The 23,075-nt window shown below is 37.2% G+C and overlaps 1 protein-coding gene across 1 annotated transcript in view; it reads left to right on the forward strand.

Moving 5' to 3' along the window:
* TSGA10 (testis specific 10) overlaps positions 1 to 20,270 on the forward strand; it is a 104,759-nt gene extending 84,489 nt beyond the window's left edge. Inside the window, exons 14-17 of the mRNA XM_066377596.1 lie at positions 6,273 to 6,482; positions 17,955 to 18,157; positions 19,319 to 19,423; positions 20,117 to 20,270. Coding sequence (XP_066233693.1) covers positions 6,273 to 6,482; positions 17,955 to 18,157; positions 19,319 to 19,423; positions 20,117 to 20,270 — 672 coding nt within the window. The remainder of the gene's footprint in view (positions 1 to 6,272; positions 6,483 to 17,954; positions 18,158 to 19,318; positions 19,424 to 20,116) is intronic.
* Positions 20,271 to 23,075: the final 2,805 nt, after the last annotated feature.

A 23,075-nucleotide genomic window follows, 5' to 3' on the forward strand; every position in this document is an offset into this window, starting at 1 on the left:
GACCACTTTCTTACACCACTTACAAGAATAAACTCAAAATAGATTAAAGACTTAAGTATTAGAAATGAAACTATAAAAACTTTAAGAGAGCGTAGGCAGTAAAGTCTCAGACATTTCTCATAGCAACATTTTTTTCAGATATTTCTCCTCAAGCAAGGAAAATGAGAGAAAAGATAAACAAATGGGATTATATCATACTAAAAATTTTTGCCCGGCAAAGAAAACCCTCAACACAATGAAAAGACAACCTGCTGAATGAGAAAAATTATTCACTTATACATCTGATAAAGGATTAATGTCCCAAATTAATAAAAAATTTATAAAACTCAACAGCAAAAAAACAATTCAATTAAAAGTTGGCGAAGGGCCTGAATAGACACTTCTCCAAAGAGGACATACAGATGGCCAATAGACATATGAAAAGATGCTCAACATCACTAATCATCAGAGAAATGCAGATTAAAACCACAATGATATACCACCTCACATCTATCAGAATGGCATCTGGACATGTCTTATATTTTTTTATTTGGATGCTGGGCATTGTGAATTATACTGTGTTGAACATTAGATTTTGTTTTTGTTTTTTTAAAGAGTATTGAATATGTTCTGGCAGGGTGTTAAATTGCTTGCAGTATCAACTGAAACTTTCAAAACTGTTTTTAAGGTTTGATAGAGCAGGTATATAGTAGCCTTTTCTATAAGACTAGTTTAGCCCTACCACTAAATTGTGTGGTAGGCTTCCCTATTAAATGCCCAGCCCAGAGTGTTTATTAACAACTCTTCAGTTTGGCAGGATCAAATATTGGTATTTTCCCAACTGTCTCTCAGCTGTAGGATTGTTTACTTTAGAGCTCTTCGATGGTTCTTTCCCAGGCTTCTATATACTCATGGCTCAGTATTCAGCAACAGTCTCAAGGAGACTTATAGGCAAATTTCTGGATATCTTTTTTGTGGATCCCTTGTTTCTGGAACTCTGACATATTTTAGATGCTTATTTCTGTCTCCTCAATTCAGCAAATAACTAGGCTCTCATTGAAGTTTCTTTCCTGAACTAGAGACTGGAAAGTGTCTCCAGGCAGAAAGCTGGGATGATCATAGGGCTCATCTTGTTTGTTTTCCTTCTCTTGATGATTACAACCCTGTGCTGCCTATTGTCCAATGACTAGAAGCAATTCTCTCTCTCTCTTTCCTCCCTTCTTCCATTCCTCCTTTCCTTTCCTTTCCATCCTTCCTTCCTTTCCATCCTTCCTTGCTTTCCATCTTTCCTTTCCTTTCCTTTCCTTTCCTTTCCTTTCCTTTCCTTTCCTTTCCTTTCTTTTCCTTTCCTCCCGCCCCCTTCCTTCCTTCCTTCCTTCCTCCTCCTCCCACCTCCTCCCCTTCTCTTCCCCTAGTTTTCTTGTTTTTAACAGGATAAATTTAGTTCCAGTTATATCTATTATTGCTAGAAACAGAAGTATGTATTTTTTAAAAATCCTTTACAATGGTTTGTCTCTAATAAAAATAATAAAGCTTAATTTTATAAAAATTCAATCTGAAAATATCTTTCTGTTAGCTGATAAGATAAATCTATTTGTATTGATTTCACTTAATGGCACATTTGGGTTTACTATTACCAATTTATTTTTTACTTTCTACTTGTCATGATTCTTTTACCTGTCTTTTATGTTTGTTTTTTTTTACACACTTCTTACCTCCACTGCTCATTGGTTTGGTTTGGAAGTTATATATTCTCAACCTTTTCTTTTAGCAGTTAAAATTGTAATGTACATATTTAACAAAGTCTATTGTTAGTATCTCCAGCCCTTCTCCTAAACAATTAATGGTTCTAAGAGTATTTGAAAATTGAATACAACATCCTGCTTACTAGTGCATATGTGCTCTCTTTCTCTCTCAGACATACCAGTCTTATGATATTGTTGTAACTATTTTACTTTCACCTGTTTTTTATATCCTTACCTATAAATCATTTCTATTTTTTATTCTTTCAGTAAGTGCTTATTTGTATCCACCCACATGTTTACAAAATTCTTCATCATTGCTTTTCAAATTTTATTTCTTCCTTCTAAGTTCAGTTTCCTTTCTTCAAACATTTTTCTTTGATTTATAATTAATTTTCTCAGTTGTTGTCTGAAATGGCTTTATTTTACCCTCATTCTTGTATATTAGTTTAGCTGAATAAAGAATTCCAGATTGAGAGTTTTTACCCCTTGATAATGTTCAAAATAATTCTTTTTTTTGTTGAGAAGTATCAATGTAATTGTCATTCATTTAAAAAAAAAATTTTTTTTTGTATTTTTCTGAAGTTGGAAACAGAAAGGCAGTCAGACAGACTCCCGCATGTGCCCTTCCGGGATCCACCGGCATGCCCACCAGGGGGCGATACTCTGCCCATCTGGGGCATTGCTCTGTTGCAACCAGGGCCATTCTAGCACCTGAGGCAGCGGCCTTGGAGCTATCCTCAGCGCCTGGGCCAACTTTGCTCCAATGGAGCCTTGGCTGCGGGAGGGGAAGAGAGAGACAGAGAGGAAGGAGAGGGGGAGGGGTGGAGAAGGAGATGGGCGCTTCTCCTATGTGCCCTGGCTGGGAATTGAACCCGGGACTCCTGTATGCCAAGCCGATGCTCTACCACTGAGCCAACCAGCCAGGGCTTTTTAAAAAAAATTAATTTGAGAGGAAGAGAGAGGAAAGGAGAGAGATGAGAAGCATCAATTCATAGTTGCCTCAGTTTGGTTGATCATTGATTGCTTCTCATACATGCCTTGACCAGGGGCTCAAGCCAGTGACCATGGACTCAAGCCAGTGACCTTGAGTTCAAGCCAATGATCTTGTACTTCAAGCCAGTGACTCTTGGACTCAAGCCAGTGACCTTGGTATCATGTCTATGGTTCTGCACTCAAGCCAGCAAACCTTCACTCAAGCTGGTGAACCTGCACTCAAGCGGACAAGTCTGTGCTCAAACCAGCAACCTCAGGGTTTCGAGACCTCAGCGTCTTGGGTTGAACTCTATACACTCTATCCACTGTGCCACCACCAGTCAAGCTAATTGTCATTCTTTATAAGTCTGTCTTTTGTCATTGGTTTCTTTTTAAAGATTTTATTTATTGATTTTATAGAGAGAGGAGAGAGGGGTGGAGCAAGAAATATCAACTTGTTGCTTCACTTTAGTTATTCATCAATTGCTTGTTGTATGTACCTTGACCAGGCAAACCCAGGGTTTTGAACTGGTGACCTCAGCATTCCAGGTCGATGCTTTATCTACTGTGCCACCACAAGTCAGGCTGTCATTGGTTTCTTTTAAGGTATTTTTTTTTCTCTTTGTGTGTAGTCTCACTGTTCTATGTCTAGGTATGGATTTTGGAGGGGGGTGTTTTTGGTTTTGTTGCACTTTTTCAGTCAGAGTTTTCCATGCCTTGTATTAGCCTGGAAAATTCTCAGGTGTTATTTCTTTGAATATTACTACAGTACCTCCAAATTTGCTCTACTGTTTTCTTTAAGTTTATTTTCTTTTTTTTTTAAGTGAGAGGAGAGAAAGAGAGACAGACTCTCACATGCGCTTGAATGGGGATGGATCCACCTGACAACCCCTGTCTGGGACCTATGCTTGAATCAACCCAGCTATTCTTAGCATCTGAGGCTGATGCTTGGACCAATGGAGCCACTGGCTGCGAGAGGGGAAGAGGGAGAGAAGAAAGACAGGGAGGCAGGGAGAAGCAGATGCTCACTTCTCCTGTGTGCCCTGACCAAGGATTGAACCCGGTACATCCATGCACTGGGCCGACATTCTATCCATTGAGCAAACCGACCAGGGCCCCTTTACGTTTTATAATAGCTTTTTGTATCTTCTAGCCTAAATATTTATTCATATTTTAATCATAGTTTTCATATGTTCATTTCTCTCTGCTGTGATCTGTTTTCTATTTTATTTTTTCCTCTTAAATTGTACTAGTCTGTCTTTGGTGCATTCATTAATTTTTCATTTTTGTGACTACTTGTCTTTCTTTCTAGAAGTTCTATTTTATTCTTCATATCTGTTGTCTTTTCAATTTTTCTATAATGTCTTTAAAGCTTATAAGCATATTTTTCATGCCTTCTAAAATATTTTATTCAATAATTTGAAGTTCTAGAAGTCTGATCCTGCAATGTGTTATGTTACTCTGACTCACTCGTGGTGGCTTGTGTTCTTCTCTATTTGATTGTAAGCTCCTCTTGAGACAGACTTTTCCCCCTTACAGACCTTTGTATGGCCAGGCATAGAGGTGTACTTCTACAAAGGGACATGCTTTATGTTGAAGTTTAGAATTTGGGATGGGTAGTGTAAAGTCAGACTTCAACATTGAGTGAAGTCAGACCTAAAGTTTTGATTTCTTATAGAAGACATTTTTTCCCTATCCAGAGACTAGGTCAAAAAAATTTTTTTTTCTATCTCTGTGAGGTTGAATGGAGTTTTCCTCCCTGGAGCCTCCACTCAAGGGTCTCAGATCGTGAAGAAGTCTCAGTTCCAACTCTGCATTAGTCCTAAATTCGTGTCTGCTATCCTTGCTTGAATGTTGAAACATAAGCCATTCACTTCACTATTAGTGTCTTTTTCTGTCCCCAACTCTTAGCTTCGGCCACTTCGTTTGCTTCCTGCTCTGGCTTTGTTTTCTCTTTGTTTTTGGCATGTTAGATTTTTTTCATATTTTCTTACAAGCTCATCTATGAATTACAAACAATTTTATGTTCTATTTTATCTTAGCCTTTAAGAGAACGTTTTCTTTCTTAATTAACTATCTTACTAGAACCTGAAATATACAGAGTGGTATTTTCAAAATGCAAAACTGACTGCGTCACTTCCCTCTTTAAGGCCTTTCAGTGAATGAAGTCTTACTTTTTTAACCCACTGACTGGGTTCTCTGTCCTGTAAATTTTTTATACCTTTTCAATTGCAACCCCTAACAATCTTTCCTGTAGCCTCTGAGCTGTAGCCATATTAGACTTTTCTCTCATTTGGAGCATATCATTTCCCCTTATCCACATACACTCCCTCCAAAGGTTTGCACTTAGCATTCCTGACTGAAAAGATGCTCTTCGCAGCACACACTGTGGATCTCTCCTCACCTTTTACATCTCATTCAGCTCAACTGTCCTTTGCTCAGGAAAGCCTTTCCTGACTTCCCTGACTCTCTCAGTTTAGGTCACTTTCCTTATTCATACACATTTTCCTCTAGAAGTATTTTGCTTTAATACGTGTGAATATATTCATCTGTATGATTATTTGATGTATGCATGACTCACCCATAGTCTGAAAGTTTTATGAGAGCAGACCATTGGATGTACATCTAGGCACATTGACTGGAACATAGAATATACTCAATAAATATAGAATGGATGGATAGATGGGTGGGTGGGCGAGTAAACGGGTAAATAGAAGATTATTTAAAGAATGAGTAAGAAATAGAGTGAGGAAGGAAGGAGTGAGAAAGGTAGGAATAAATTGTGGACAAATAACTTATTCCAGGAGCATATGTTTTTGTGCTTTGTACTTGTAAAAGGAGTTGTAAAAAGCAGGAAAATATCTTATTTGACTATTAGTTCTGTTATCTTCACAAAATAGCAAATACTTCTCTGTAGATGGCAATATAATTACATAAGCTATTATATTTTCTGAAAAAAGGGGGATTATCTTGAATGTTTGAAAGCATTTATATAACTTGAATTTCATATTACCATTTTAAAAACATGTTCTTATTTCTCATAATGTGGATGTATTCTTAAATTATACTTGCACAAAGTCTTTTTCCCTCAGGTATTATTAAGTGCTAGAGAGCTTTCTATCAGCCTTCATTTTTCAAAATTATGGTCAATATCAATGTGCCTTTCAGGAATTAGAAAATAGTTATTGTGAGTGAAATAATGTTTTGTTTGTTACTTTGTTGTTTAAGACAACAATAATATTTATATTATAGGATACTTTAAACTGTGGCAAATATAGACAGAACTATAGACCAAATGTATATATCTCAATCAACTTTTGGGCTGAGACTTTTAAGTGGGCAAAGTTGTTTTTCAGTTATGACCAGTTGACCATCTTGCCGATCAATTTTATTATATATAGAAATTTGAAACTGGAAATTGTTTCCCGAAGTGTTTTATATGTATATTACTATCTATATCATTTAAAGTCTTTTATTAATTATAAGTGTGCTATTGTTAAAACATTTGCCCCATTTTGTATGTTCTGTGTCATAGTTTATTTCCAAGTTAAGAAAATCATAATTTTGTTTTTGCAGCACTTAAATGCAGAAAGGTCTTACAAGTGCCAGATTGCTACCTTACATAAATCTCTTGTGAAGATGGAAGAGGAGCTTCAGAAGGTTCAGTTTGAAAAAGTGTCTGCCCCTGCAGACTTGTCTTCCACGAGGGAACTTTGTATTAAACTTGACTCAAGCAAAGAACTTCTTAATCGACAGCTGGTTGCTAAAGATCAAGAAATTGAAATGGTATGTAATGCATTTTAAAATGTTTATTTCACATTTCTGTTACTATAAAATTACTATAGGTATAGAAAAACAATTTTTAAATAAAATATTATATCAAGTCTTTCATCTTTAGATTTTATTTTTTAAGTCCAAGAGATTAATTTGACAGCTATATTCCAACAATTTAAGTATGTAAAAAAAATCTTCCTTTGACTATTTAATTTATATTTATCTTTGGCTAGAAGAATTATAAAACACATTTACATACCAATCAGCAAAGAATCACGAAGTTAATGTTTATCCAGCTAAATTATAATTTTAATGACATTCTTTTAAGCTAAATTTAATTGAGTTCTTTTAAACTGTACTTTGGTTGATTATATCTACCATGTGCTTGACATTGTGCTTACTGGTAGCATGCTTGGGTGAAAATGGCTAGAGATGCATCTGGAGAGAGATGGAATCCGAATCCTAAAGAGATAAGCTGCATAGTGTAATGAAAGTATCAACTTTTGGTCATATCTATGTTTGTTATTATCAAATCCTATTGACATTTTATTTTATTTTATTAAATAAGTTTTTAAAATTGATTTGAGAGACAGAGAGAGAGAGAGAGGGAGGACAGAGATGAGAAGCATCAATTCATAGTTGGGTCACTTTAGTTGTTCATTGATTACTTCTCATACGTGATTTGACTGGGGGGCTCCAGCAGAGCCAGTGATCCCTTACTCAAGCTAGCAACCTTAGGCTCAAGCCAGTGAGCTTGAGATCATTTCCAAGATCCCACACTCAACCCAGTGACCAAGTGCTCAAGCTGGCAACCTCAAGGTTTTGAACTGAGACCTCACCATCCTAAGCCAACACTCTATACACTACACCACCACTAGTCAGGCGAATCCTATTGAAATTTTAGTTTTGTTAATCCACTGTTTGTTAGGAGTCTATGTTACATTTGAGAATTGTGTCTAGTGGTTTCTGTAAGAATCTACTGTTAATATTTTATTAATGAGATATATGCCAGTATTGCCAGACTCTTCCTTAAATTATTTTTTATTTCAGCAAGAACATTTCAATGATGAAAGTAACTCATGAATAGATATACACTATAAAAATTCAAATAATATGTCCTTAATTTTTTTTTTTTTTGTTTTTTTTTTTGTTTTTTTTTTCATTTTTCTGAAGCTGGAAACGGGGAGAGACAGTCAGACAGACTCCCGCATGCGCCCGACCGGGATCCACCCGGCACGCCCACCAGGGGCGACGCTCTGCCCACCAGGGGGCGATGCTCTGCCCATCCTGGGCGTCGCCATGTTGCGACCAGAGCCACTCCAGCGCCTGAGGCAGAGGCCACAGAGCCATCCCCAGCGCCCGGGCCATCTTTGCTCCAATGGAGCCTTGGCTGCGGGAGGGGAAGAGAGAGACAGAGAGGAAAGCGCGGCGGAGGGGTGGAGAAGCAAATGGGCGCTTCTCCTGTGTGCCCTGGCCGGGAATCGAACCCGGGTCCTCCGCACGCTAGGCCGACGCTCTACCGCTGAGCCAACCGGCCAGGGCAATTTTTTTTTAAGAACACTTTTTACTTGGTGTTTTCAAATTGAAAAAGTAATTCATGCTCTAATAACTGAAACACTTTTTATTTTTTGTTTTTATAATAGCTATTGTAATGGGTGTTAAGTGGGCAGATTAATTCTCATTGTATTTTAAAATACTCCTGATATAATTTTTTTTGCCTTGAAATTTAGTTATTTATATATATTTGTTTACTCTCATAATACGCTATAATTTCAAGGGCAAGAACCATCTTATTTATCTTTGTATCTCTTTAGATGTACTATGCATATAGGGGGCATAAATACTTTTGAAATTTAAAGCGACATTAGTTAATAATATGATATAGGTTTCAAGTGTACAAAATCCTATTATACATCATTTTTATATTGCACTGTGTGCCCACCACCCAAAGTCAAGTCTTCGGTCACATATTGACCCCTTTACCTTTTACTCCCCACCCTGTTTCCCTTCCCTCTGGTAACTACAGTGTGTCCGTAAAGTCATGGTGCACTTTTAACCAGTCACAGGAAAGCAACAAAAGACAATAGAAATGTGAAATCTGCACCAAATAAAAGGAAAACTCTCCCAGTTTTAGTGCAGTTCGATGTGGGCTCACGCACAGATTTTTTAGGGTTCCTTAGGTAGCTATCCCGTATAGCAGGGGTCCCCAAACTACGGCCCGCGGGCCGCATGCGGCCCCCTGAGGCCATTTATCCGGCCCCCACCGCACTTCCGGAAGGGGCACCTCTTTCATTGGTGGTCAGTGAGAGGAGCATAGTTCCCATTGAAATACTGGTCAGTTTGTTGATTTAAATTTACTTGTTCTTTATTTTAAATATTGTATTTGTTCCCGTTTTGTTTTTTTACTTTAAAATAAAATATGTGCAGTGTGCATAGGGATTTGTTCATAGTTTTTTTATAGTCCGGCCCTCCAGTGGTCTGAGGGACAGTGAACTGGCCCCCTGTGTAAAAAGTTTGGGGACCCCTGCCATATAGCCTCTACAGACTCGTCACTGACTGATGGCCTACCAGAACGGATTTCTCCACCAAACTGCCGGTTTCCTTCAACTGCTTATCCCACCGAGTAATGTTATTCCTATGTGGTGGCACTTTGTTATAAACGCGCTGATATTCACGTTGCACTTTGGTCACGAATTCGAATTTAGCAAGCCACAGAACACGCTGAACTTTCCTCCGTACCATCCACATCTCGACTGGGCATGGCCGTGGGCTGCTCCGCTGTATACACGGTGTTACATCATCATCTGCGATGCGCAAATGCTGCCACAGAAACTGGAAGGATTTTCCTTTTATTTGGTGTAGATTTCACATTTCTATCTTTTGTTGCTTTCCTGTGACTGGTCAAAAGTGCACCATGACTTTATGGACACACTGTACTATCTATCTGTTGTATGAATTTTTCTTTGTTTTTCTTGTTTATTCATTTGTAGCTTTCAGTTTGATATCTCACACATGAGTGAAATCATATAGTTCTTGACTTTTTCTGTCTGACTTATTTTGCTTAGCATGATAGACTAAATATTCATCCATGTTGTCACAAATGGCAATATCTCATCTTTTCTAATGGCTTAGTAGTATTCCATTATTTGTTTTTTATTTTTTATTTAGACAATTAAATTTAACAGGGTGATATTGGTCAATCAGAGTACATAGACTTAGAGAAAATATCTCCACATCCTTTGGATAATCGATTATGCTGTATACCCATCACCCAAAGTCAAATCATTCTCTGGCACCCTATATTTTATTTCTCTTTAAGCCTCTCTCCTTCCCCCATACCCCACCCTCTCCACCCTTCCCTTCCCCCTAGTAACCACTGCACCTCTGTCTATGTCCATGAGTCTCAATTTTATGTCCCACCTATGTATGGAATCATATAGTTCTTAGCTTTCTCTGATTTACTTATTTCACTCAGTATAATGTGATCAAGGTCCATCCATGTTGTCGTAAATGATACTATGTCATCATTTCTTATGGCTGAGTAGTATTCCATTGTATATATGTACCACATCTTCTTTATCCAATCCTCTGTTGAAGGGCATTTTGGCTGTTTCCATGTCTTGGCCACCGTGTACAATGCTACGATGAACATGGGGGTGCATGTGTCTTTACGTACCCATGTTTTCAAGTTTTGTGGGTGTATACCCAGTAGAGGGATTGCTGGATCATATGGTAGTTCTATTCTTAATTTTTTGAGAAACCACCATACTTCCTTCCATAATGTTTGCACTAATTTACATTCCCACCAACAGTGAATGAGGGTTCCTTTTTCTCCACAGCCTCTCCAACACTTATTACCTGTCTTGTTCATAATAGCTAATCTAACAGGTGTGAGGTGGTATCTCATTGTAGTTTTGATTTGCTTTCTCTAATAGCTAGTGAAGATGAGTATCTTTTCATATATCTATTGGTCATTTGTATTTTTTCTTGGGAGAAGTATCTGTTCATGTCCTCTTCCCATTTTTTTTTTTTTTTGGATTGTTTGCTTGTTTGTTGCTGAGTTTTGTGAGTTCTTTATACATTTTGGATATTAGCTCCTTACCTGAGCTGTTGTTTGAAAATATTATCTCCCATTTAGGTGGCTATGTGTTTTGTTGTCAGTTTCCTTTGCTGTGCAGAAGCTTCTTAGTCTGATGTAGTCCCATTCATTTACTTTTGCCTTTACTTCCCTTACCTTTGAGGTCAAATTCATAAAATGTTCTCTACAGCCAATGCCCATGAGTTTAGTACCTCTGTTTTCTTCTATGTAATTTATTGTTTCAGATCTCATATTTAGTTCTTTGATCCATTTTGAATTAATTTTTGTGCAAGGAGGAGATAAACTGTAGTCAAATTTTATTCTTTTGCATGTGGCTCTCCAGTTTTCTCAGCACCATTTATTGAAGAGGCTTTCTTTTCTCCATTGTGTGTTTTTGGCTCCTTTATCAAAGATGATTTGACCATATAAATGTGGTTTTATTTCTGGGCTCTCTATTCTGTTCCATTGGTCTGTGTGTATGTTTTTCTGCCAGTATCATGTTGTTTTGATTATCATGGCTTCGTAGTATAATTTGAAGTCAGGTATTGTAATGCCTCCAGCTTCTTTTTTTCCCCTTAGAATTACTTTGGTTAGTTGAGTTTTTTATGGTTTCATATAGACCTGATGATTTTTTTGTTTCATTTCTTTAAAAATATGACATTGGAATTTTGATGGGAATTGCATTAAATTTGTATATTGCTTTGGGTAGTATGGCTATTTTAACTATATTTATTCTTCCTACCCACAAACAAGGAATATTTTATTGTATCTTTTCCAATTTCCTTTAATAATGCTTTGTAGTTTTCAGTATATAGGTCCTTTACATTCTTTGTTATGCTTATTCCTAGGTATTTTATTTTATTTTTTGTTGCTACTGTAAAAGGGATTAGTTTTTTTAGTTCTTTTTCTGAGGTTTCATTGTTGGCGTATAAGAAAGCAATAGACTTCTGTATATTAATTTTGTATCCTGCGACCTTACTGTATTGGTTTATTGTTTCTAATAGCTTTTCTGTGGAGTCTTTGGCGTTTTCTCTATACAGGATCATATCATCTGCAAAAAGTGAAACCTTTACTTCTTCTTTCCCAATATGAATGCCTTTTATTTCTTTCTGTTGTGATTGCTCTGGCTAGAACTTCCAGCACTATGTTGAAGAGGAGTGGAGAGAGTGGGCAGCCTTGTTTTGTTCCTGATTTTAGAGGAAAAGTTTTCAGTTTTTTAACATTTAGTATGATGTTAGCTGATGGTTTGTCATAAATGGCCTTTATTATGTTTAGGTATTTTCCTTCTACACCAATTTTGTTGAGTGTTTTAAACATAAAAGGATGTTGTATTTTATCGAATGCCTTTTCTGCATTTATTAATAGGATCATATGGTTTTTGTTCTTTGTTTCATTGATATTGTGTATTACGTTAATTGTCTTATGTATGTTGAACCATCCTTGTGTTTCTGGAATGAATCCCACTTCATCATGCTGAATTATTTTTTTGATGTGTTGTTGTATTTGACTTACTAGTATTTTGTTTAGGATTTTAGCATTTGTATTCATTAGAGGTATTGGTCTATAGTTTTCTTTTTTGTGTGTTGTCCTTGCCAGGTTTTGGTATGAGGGTTATATTGGCCTCCTAAAATGTGATTGGAAGTATTGCTTCTTCTTCAATTTTTTGGAAGACTTTGATAAAGATAGGAGCCAATTCTTCTTTAAATGTTTAGTAGAATTCACTAGTATATCCATCTGACCCTGGACTTTTATTTTTGGGGAGGTTTTTGATAGTTGTTTCTATATCCTCCCTGCTTATTGGTCTATTTAGGCTTTCTACTTCTTCGTGATTCAGTCTAGAAAGATTGTATTTTCCAGGAGTTTATTCATTTCTTCTAGATTGTTGAATTTGGTGGCACATAATTTTTCATAGTATTCTGTGATAGTCCTTTATATATCTATGATATCTATGGTATTATCTCCTCTTTCATTTTGGATTTTGTTTATATGAGTCTTTTTTATTCTTAGTGAGTCTTGCCAGGGGTTTCTCAGTTTTATTGATCTTTTCAAAAAAACTGCTCTTTGTTGTATTAATTTTTCTATAGTTTTTCTGTTCTCTATTTCATTTATTTCTGCTCTAATTTTTATTATTTCCTTTCTTCTGCTGGTTTTGCGTTGCCTTTGTTCTTCTTTTTCTAATTCCTTAAGATGTGATGTTAGGTTGTTTACTTGGGCTCTCTCTTGCTTTTTCATATAAGCGTGTAATGATATGAACTTCCTTCTTATACTGCTTTTGCTGCATCCCAGAGAATTCTGATATGTCGTGTTGTCATTTTCATTTGTCTGTATATCTTTTGATCTCTGCTTTTATTTCTTCTTTGACCCATTCATTTTTTAGAAGTATGTTGTTTAATTTCCACATTTTTGTGAGTGTGTTTACTTCCTTTTTGCAGTTGAACTCTAGTTTTAAAGCCCTTATGGTCAGAGAATATGCTTGGTATAATTTCAATCTTTCTGAATTTGTTGGTGTTGGTTTTGTGGCCCAGCATATGGTCTATTCTTGACAATGTTCCATGTGCACTGGAGAAAAATGTATACTTTGACATTTTGGGATGAAATGTCCTGTAGATGTCTATTATTTCCATTTGTTCTAGTGTTTCATTTAAGGCTGATATTTCTTTATTGATTTTCTGTTTGGATGGACAATCTAAAGTCATCAATGGTATATTAAGGTCTCCAAATATGATTATATATTTTTCGGTTTGCACTTTTAGATCAGTTAGTAGTTGTCTTATACATTTTGGTGCTCCTTGGTTTGGTGCATATATATTAAGGAGTGTATGTCTTCTTGATACACTGTCCACTTTATCATTATAAAATGTCAATCCTTGTCTCTGGTTACCTTTGTTGTCTTGTAGTCAGCATTGTCAGATATGAGTATAGCTACTCCTGCTTTAATTTGGATATCATTTGCTTGGAGAATCAACCTTTCACTTTGAATCTATTTTTATCCTTGTAGCTTAGATGTGTCTCTTGAAGGAAGAAGGCAGCATACAGTTGGGTTTTGCTTCTTGATCCAATCTGCTACTCTGTGCCTCTTTATTGGTGAGTTCGATCCATTTACATTTAGTATAATTATTGACATCTGAGGATTTCCTATTGCCATTTTATATACTGCTTTCTAATAGCTTTGTGTCTTGTTTGGTTCTTCTTTTTTGTTTTTCTGTCATTTGTTTTTGTTTGGTGGTGTTCCATACTTCTAGCTTCTGTTTCTTCTTTTTTTTAAGCTATGTGTTTCAGTAGTGGCATTTTCAGGAGTGGTTACCATTAGGTTATTAAAAAAATTATCATATTTATTAGAGTCTATTATCTCATGAGTGCTTCTGTACTCCATTCTCCTATGTTACTACTGATCTTTATCCTCTCCCCTTTATGTTATTGTTGTCACAGATTATCCTTGTTTTTATTGTGGTTTTGTTAAAAACATTTTACTTGTCATTTTGTCTTTTTTTAAGTTTTTGTATCTGGTTGGATAACCCCCTTTAATATTTCCTGTAGTGGGTGTTTTTTTGTGATAAATTCCCTCAGCTTCTGTATGTCTGTAAATGTTTTCATTTCCCCTTCATAAATGAAGGATAACTTTGATGGATATAGTATTCTTGGTTGGTAGTTCCTCTCTTTCAATACTTTAAATGTTGGGGTCCACTCTCTTCTGGCTTCTAGAGTTTCTGCTGAGAAATCTGATGATAGCCTAATGGGCCTTTTGTTATATGTTATATCCTTCTTCTCCTGAGCTGCCCTGAGGATTCTTTCTTTGTCATTGATTTGTAATAATTTCATTATAATGTGCCTTGGAGTAGGTCTGTTTGGGCTGAGGTAACTCGGTGTTCTGTTTGCTTCTTTGATTCAAGGCTCTCTTTCCACAGGCTTGGGAAGTTCTCATCAATTATTTGTTTCAATATGTTCTCCATTCCACTTTCCCTCTCTTCCTCTTCTAATATACCCATTATTCTTATATTGCTCTTCCTGATGGAGTCAGACAATTCTTGTAGGGATTTTTCCTTTTTTTAAACTTGTGAGTCTCTCTCTTCTTCTCTCTGTAGTATCCCTAGTTGCCTGTCTTCAATGTCACTGATTCTCTCCTCTATCTGGCTTGTTCTATTTGCTAAGCTTGTTACCCCATTTTTCAGTTCATGTATTGAGTTTTTCATCTCTGTTTGGTTCTTTTTTAAAGTTTCAGTTTCCTTGCTGATGTACTCTTTTTGTTCATTAAGTTGTTTTATGAGCTCACTAAATTGTCTTTCAATGTTTTCTTGTATCTTACTGAGTATTCTTAGAGCTTCAATTTTGAATTCTCTGTCAGTAAACTTCAAGGTTTCCATGTAATTGCAATGTTTTTCCTGGGATTTTTTCATCATCTATCTGAGCTATATCTCTGTCTTATATATCCATGTTTGATTTTTTTTTTCCTTCATGGCATTTGCAGGTAATATTGTTAATAACCCTAATAAGAGATAATTATTCCTTTTTCTGGATGGAGGTGCTGCACTACAAGATTTACCTCTGTGTGATTCTTGGGTGATTTGTTAAGGCTTAGCTGTCGCCTTTGTAATGCTGAAGGCAGAGTCATCACATTTGTAGGAGGGGCTTATTGCTAGGGCTTTTCCACTTTCTGATATGGGCACTGGTAAGGAGCCCTCCAGGGCCCTCTCCCATGTCCCCACAGAGCAGGGGATCTCGTATCCGGGTGCCCCTGCCTCTCACAGGAGAGAGAAGCCAGAGATCTAGTGGAGGAGGGTCAGCCTCCACTGCTGTTTTCACAGCAAGGGGAGCAATGAGGAATCGGAAGGCTGGGGTGACAGAGTCCAGTCCCTCCTCTAATATCACTCTAAGCTCTCCAAGCACAGCCCTGGCCTGGGCCAGGGGTACATACCACAAGCTGGTGTCCCGAGTTTTGGGAGCAGTGTGGCAGAGATCGTAGATCCGGGGCTTCCCGTCCACACATGCTAAACTCCCTCTGGCAAGCCGGTGCCCAAGCTTCAGAGCTGGTGGCGTGAAAATTCCAGATCAAGCATGTCTAGCACCACAGGGCTAAATTGTGCCAGTTGGGTGGGCAGATAAAGTGCTCCTCAGTGTCCTGTGGGCTGATCTCCACAAGCTATTTCTCTGCAGTTCTTGGGAACTTGACACTGGCTTAGTGTGTGCCCCATACCTGTAATAGCTCAGCCCTGCAATCACAGGTGCAGCAGATGCCGGGAAGCAGTGCTGCTCCCCGTTCTTGGTCATTGCCCCTTGCTCTGCTCCTTCCCCTCAGACTCTCCACCTGGCTCCTCGGGGTCTGAGACAAAGGCTGCACAAACAGTGCCTCCCTACCTCAGGTCTGTGAGGAAGGAGAAAGACTCAGTCCTCTGGTATTTTTTCTCCTGTGCTTTGGCCTGCCTTCTTGTACAATCATACCTTTGTCTATCTGTTGTGTGTATATTTCAGGTTCATCTGGGTTTTTTCTCTGAATATAGTTGTAGAATTTGTTGAAATTTCAAGGGGAGAGATCTCTCACACTGCCATTTCTCTGACGTCACTTCAGTAGTATTCTATCATATATATGTATATTACCCAATCATCTATCTAAGGACACTTAAGTTGTCTCCGTGTCTTGGCCACTGTGAATAATGCTGTAATGAACCTAGGGGTGCATATATTTTGCTAATGTAACAGCCTCTACTGGGCTTTTGTGCAGGAATGACCAAGCTGTACACCTATGCTGGTTTATATCAACACCAGGCCTAGGGGCAGGTCAACAAAGTCCCAAAGCACCCTGCTTTCCACCTCCAGCTGCTTCCACCTGCTCTCTGCCTGTTTGTCCCAGTCATTGAAAGAGCCTCTGGTGGAGTTGGGAGAACAGAGCTAGTGGATATCCCCTGGTAGTTGTCTCACCCAGGTCTCTTCCCAGAGCCACATGTCCCTGAGTCTTCTCACACAACTCTAGTTCACTCAGCCCTTTCTCTCCCAGAGCACAGGGTAAGTCGCTGTGAATGAGATTTTGTGTGTTGGACCTTTAAGAGAGTGTCCACATCTCTGCAGAGTCCTTGAGAAACCTTGCTGCTTTTCAGAGCTGAATGCTCTGGGGGTACCTCTCCTGATTCTGGTGCTTGGGACTGGGGAGCTCAGCTTAGGATTTAGGCCCCACATTGTCAGGGGGAAATCCCCTCCCACAGCTGAGATAATTCTCCAGAACCTCAGCTGCTGCTTGTGGATGTGGGGCCTGCTCTTTTCATGTCTCTGCCCTTCCTTCCAGTCTTGATGTGGCTTTTACTGTGAATACTTGGTTATAACACTCCTAGTCCTTTAGTCTTCATTTGGTTATTCAGGATGCTTGTTCTTAAATTTAGTTGCAACTTCAGTTTGGTCCAGGGCATAGGTGAGTGTAACATACACCTACTCCCCTGCCATCCTGGACCTCATGTCCAGACATCACTTTTTAATTGTATCTATTCAAGGAAATTCTTCTCCTATCTGTCTACTCCTCCTCCAATAAATTCATTTTTATTAATTTGTTTTGGTAGAGTTTTACCTTCCCATATTTAACTTTTAAAAATGTATATATAATGTATTACAAGGTGTATTATGAGACAGTTTTAGGAATATTTTTTTTCTATATAGTAATGTCTGGTTTTCTTTTTTTTGAAGAAACATTTGATTTATACAGTGGTACCTTGAGATACGAAAGACCACCATACAATTTTTTTTTTTTTTTAAGATACAAGCTGTGACTTGGTTTGTATTTTTGTTCGAGATCTGAGTGAAATTCCAAGATATGAGCCGTGATTCGGGAAGCTGCCGCTAGTTGGCGCGCTAGTGCACGGGTCCAGTATTGGCAGTTTGATATACGAGTTGACTGACTTATGAGCTCAGTTACAGAACAAATTAAATTTGTATCTCAAGGTACCACTGTATAGTATGTTTCAGGTTCAAGATAACCTTAAAAAAAATGAAACTTTCCAAGGGTTTATGCACAGAATGAATGTGTAATGACTCCTTATCCTCCCTAACAATGGAGTACAATGACATTCTATAAGATAGTTACATGTTTGTAAGTCACCTAACTCAATACAAAGGAGTAATCACAGATATATATTGTCATATTAGTCTTGCATACATATATAAATAAATATCAAAGCTGGAAATGGAAATTGTTTGCAGTTGGGATTAATAACATTACTTATTAATGAATTTTTGATATGATCAAAGAATTGGGGAAAATGATACTGTATGTGTGTGTATTTGGTAAGAAGGAAGACAATATCTGTATTTCTATTCAAGAAATTAAGAGGGATTGTTTATAACAATAAAGAAATTTTATGAGTCTCTGATTATCTCTTAAGTGAACAAGTGGGAATAAGTATAAGTCTCTTCCTATTATTGTACAGGTAGAGAATGAGTTAGATGCTGCTCGTTCTGAAATAGAACTCCTTAGGAGTCAGATGACAAATGAGAGAATCTCCATGCAGAATCTAGAAGCTCTGCTGGTGGCCAATCGAGACAAAGAATATCAGTCTCAGATAGCACTTCAAGAAAAAGAATCTGAAAATCAGTTTCTTAAAGAACAACTTTGTTTGGCAGAAAATAAAATGTGAGTTGGCTAGACATAAAATGACATATTTATTAAATTTTTGATACTTTATAATTTAGTAGAATTTTAAAGCTGGAATTTATACAATTTAAGCATCCCTAATATGTCATTAGTTAAACGGAGGACCAGAAATATTGTGATTTGCTTAAGATTTAGTACTTATTTTTATTATGTTTATCTAAATCGATTTAAATTTAAGTTTAACCATTTCTGTCAATTGTTTCCAACAGAGCTTTGGGTATAATTGAATGTTTTATCTAAAATATTGCCTTTAGGAAATATTATAACCAGATTAGAAAAATATACTTCTGAACCAGAATTTTTCTATTTATAGACCCACCTGGTATTGCTACTTAATTTTTCCACTTGTCATACAGTGTTTCCTTATGTTCCTATAATTGTACATACTAGGCAACTGGAAGAACTCCTGTATTCACAGAATACAGAAGACTTCCCTTAGAGCATTGATTTTGGCTTCCTCTTTTTTTTTTGGAATCCCAAGCACTATTAGCAGTTTATTACATGACCTTGGCTGGAAAGTTGGGTAGAAATGCCTGCCTGGATAGTGAATGTTCTATTATTAAACTTGGTCACCTCTCACAAAAACTGATGAGGACCTTTAGCCTCTCTTCTTATCTGTCTCATCTATAACAGCTTTTCATCCAGACTCAATTCTGCCCTTCTGTCTGAGCGTGGGACCTGGGGAAGGATAGGAATCATGATTTCAGGAATAAGCCACTAACAGGAGCCCCTGACTAAACAAAGTTTGCAAAGCCAAACCCAATTTCCTTCAGAAACTGTTTTCAGGTTAATCGTTTGATTTTACTATTACTTTGTATATAATACTTCAAGGTACTTTTATAAAAATTATTTGCAGTAAATAGGTAATATAAATAGATAATAGATAATATCACTCTGTGTAAACACAGGAAAGCTGACATAGAGAAGTTTTAACTGATTGAATGTGACTGGCACAGCTCAAGATTTTCAAGTAGGCTTCTTTGTACATCTACTACATCTAAAAATTGGCATATACATCCATTAAAATCACAATTTGACTTGGATCCAGCTAAGAAAACATCACCAACATGATTCACTGTACCCTAAGAGTTCTAGATGTATTTTAGTTTAATATATTGCCACTCATATTTTTTTACACAGGGCCATCCAGAGTAGAGATGTGGCCCAGTTCAGGAATATTGTAACACAACTAGAAGCTGATTTAGACATCACCAAAAGACAGCTAGGGACAGAGCGCTTTGAAAGGTAAGTTGGTCTCTATGCAGTATTTAGCCTGGGAAGCATTGCTTCTAAGATAACAACAAATATTGGTTATTTCGTGATGGTTAAGTTTTAAAGTGTTGCAGGAATTAAAGGAGGACAAAGCCACTCAGGCAAGTGCTGGAAGAAGGAAGGTTTATTTTAGCTGGTGAAGCAATGTGTTGATGTTCCAAATCATTCTCACGGAGTTCTTCCTGCATTTTTCCACTCTCTATTTGCGTGTCCTTTCTTCTACAGCGGGATCCATGGCTCAGCATCAACACATTGCTTCGCCAAAAAAGGCAACAAAACATGAGCTCCCCGAAGTTAGCTTTTCTGAGTCTTATATACCTTTGCAGCTTTAGCTTTCACGTGACAGGTGCCTGATTTCTTTGACCTCTTTATGTGTAGACCTACGTGACTTTCAAGTCTCGGGGAGCAGAGGGGGTATGAGGGGAGGTTTGGACTGTCTGTCCTTGACTGTTCACATATCTCATTTTCCTTGCTGGTGCTGCAAGTTCATATCAGGGAGCTGATAAAGGGGCTACAGCTATGGTTTATTACTTTTCAAACTAACTCAGTCAGCCCTTCCTCCCTTAAAAGTATGAATTGAACTTCAATTTTACCATGGAATTAATAATATCACTGGATATAAAATGACATTATCAAAAACTTCTATTTTAAACTTTTTTGCTTTAGGGAGAGAGCTGTGCAAGAACTTCGCCGTCAGAATTATTCAAGTAATGCTTATCATTTGAGTTCTACAATAAAGCCAAATACAAAATGTCATTCACCAGAACGTGCACAACATCGATCTCCTGACCGAGGCCTAGATCGATCACTAGAAGAGTAAGTGGTTTAAGGATCCGTCCTGTGGGAACCATACAGCAATTATGCAGTGTATATTTCAGGGTACATGGAAACTCGGTAACAATTTGCCATTAACAGTGTTATTTAAACATGATTAGATATATTCACATAAAATATTTTGATAATTTTATATAAATATGCTAAAGTGAAAAATCTCTATTTTCTGTATTCATAAATTATACTTTTAAAATCTGATTTAAAAAAATTTCACATAAATTTTTATTAATATTTAATTAATAAAATAATTAAATTTATTAAATTTAATTAGTAAAATATTGGTTAATTTATATAGCACCGAAAACTACATATGCTCCAAGAAAATAATAAGCTAGTTTTTCAGAGGCAATATTTAGATGTATTTCCACATGTCACAAAATTTATAAAAACATTTCTATTTGGAAATATTTTCCAACTTACAAGAAGTAACAGAAATAAAAATAAAATAATACAAAAAACATCTGTATACCTGTTATCCATACTCACTATTATTAAAATTTCACTCCATTTGCTTTTTTCATGTGTTTATGAGACAACTTATTTTCTCACACTCACACCCTTGTACACGCTTCCTTCCTTTCTCTCTCTACACGCACATTTTTACAAAATAATCAATAATTCCAGTTCCAAACCATTCTCACGGAGTTTTTCCTGCGTTTTTCCACTCTCTATTTGCGTGTCCTTTCTTCTACCGCGGGATCCATGGCTCAGCATCAACACATTGACTCGGTATAGTTACTCATTTGCTTAGTTCCAGAGTGCATTAAAAATGTTTCAAAATTTCTCAACTATGGCACTAAAAGAAGCAGACCAACTCTTTTTTAAAGGTTCAGGAACTGTTTGCAACTATTCCTTCTTATCCCCATATACTGCCCTAAGGCCCAAGTCTTGTGGGCATATAGTTATACATTGTGTTCATAACTTGTTTGGATGGATTGTTTTTCTCTTTCTGTGGTTATCATATGTATGCATTTGTAATAACATTTTATTTCAGTTTGCTTTGTTATTTTATTTCAGTTTGCTTTCACTTTTTATTTTTCCCTTTTCTAGTTTGTTTTCTTGATTTAATTTTTGAGTATGTAGATTAATATACTTTCAAAGTCAAAACTCTGTAAAAGTAATACTTGAAGTGTCACTCCCTCCTGTCTGCTTTCCATCCCTCCATTGAGGGGGCTTTTTTCATGTATTTGGTTTCATTTTCAATTTCTAGTGTTATTGCATTATGATTAGAGAATGTTGTTTATAATATTTCTATATTATGGAAAATACTGAGGTGTTCTTTATACTTTACTATATAATCAATTTTTGAGAAAAGTTCACGTACACTTAGGAAAAGATATTCTTTTTTCTCAGGGTATAATGTACATATATATATCTAAATTATTTCTTTTTAAATTTATTATTCTTTTCTTTATTTAGTGAGAGGAAGGAAAGCAGAGACAGACTCCTGCATGCACCCGGACCGGGTATCCACCCAGCAAAACCCGGGGGTGATGCTCGGCCCATCTGGGGCCCTTGCTCTGTTGCAACCAGAGCCGTGGTGTAGCACCTGAGGCGGAGACCATGGAGCCATCCTCAGCGCCTGGTTGCCAACTCGCTCTAATTGAGCCTTGGCTGCAGGAGGGGAGGAGGAAAGAGAAAGAGAGAAGCGGGAGGGGGAAGGGTAGAGAAGCAGATGGGCACTTCTCCTGTGTGCCCTGACCAGAAATTGAACCCAGGACATCTACATGCCTTGCTGATACTCTACCACTGAGCCAACTGGCCAGGGCTGTTTTTAAATTTTTATTTAGATCCTTCATATTGTTGCTTAATATTTTCTCACTTGACCTGTTTTACTAAGAATGGTGACTTAAAATCTATTATTAGTATGTTTTTGTTTCTTGTATCTCCTATAAATTTTGTTTTATATAGGTGGTTGATGGTTTTATTTGTTGCATAGATGTGCTGAACTATCATATTTTCATTGTGGTATGTGGTCCTTTAATGAAGTGTTCTTTTTTGACACATTTAATTTTTTTGGAGGGGGTAGGGGCTTGGCATCTTTTGTCTGTTATTAGAATTACAACTACTGTTTCCCTATTGTTTTCATTTGCTTGGTAAATCTTTGTCCACCTCTTTATTTTTAGCTTTTTAGAATGAGTGTATTTTAAGTGTCTCTTTTAAATATAGTAGGTGTTTGAGTTTTGCTTTTGGGCCATTTTGAAATTCTCCCTTTAAAAAATAGGTGACTTGGGCCTGACTGGTTGGCTCAGTGGTAGAGCATCAGCTTGGTGTGTGGATGTCCTGGCTTCGATCCTTCATCAGGGCACACAGAAGCAGCGACCATCTGCTTCTCCATCCCTCCCTCTTCTCTCCCCCCCCTTCCCCTCCCACAACCATGGCTCGATTGTTTCCAGCACATTGGCCTAGGGCACTGAGGATGGCTCCTTGGAACCTCCACCTCAGGCGCTAAAAAAAGCTCAATTGTGAGCAAGGCCCAAGACGGAGGTTGCCAGGTGGATCCTGGTCCAGGTGCATGCAGGAGTCTATCTCCCCTCCTCTCACTTGGAAAAGAAGAAAAAAAGAAAAATAAATAGGTGACTTAAGCTCCTAAACATTATTGAGATGACTGTTAAATTTGGTCTCAACTGTCATATCAACTTATGATAATTGTGCTTATTATATACTATTTACTATATTTCTTTCTCAATTTGTTTCTTCTTCTTTGCTTTTGAAGATTTCTTTTGATATTCAAGAAGTTATGTCTTTTGTTATAGTGGTTACCTTTCTGTTAATACTTCCAATAATGCCT

Source organism: Saccopteryx leptura, chromosome 3 (genome assembly GCF_036850995.1).
Source record: "Saccopteryx leptura isolate mSacLep1 chromosome 3, mSacLep1_pri_phased_curated, whole genome shotgun sequence".
Taxonomy (NCBI): Eukaryota; Metazoa; Chordata; class Mammalia; order Chiroptera; family Emballonuridae; genus Saccopteryx; species Saccopteryx leptura.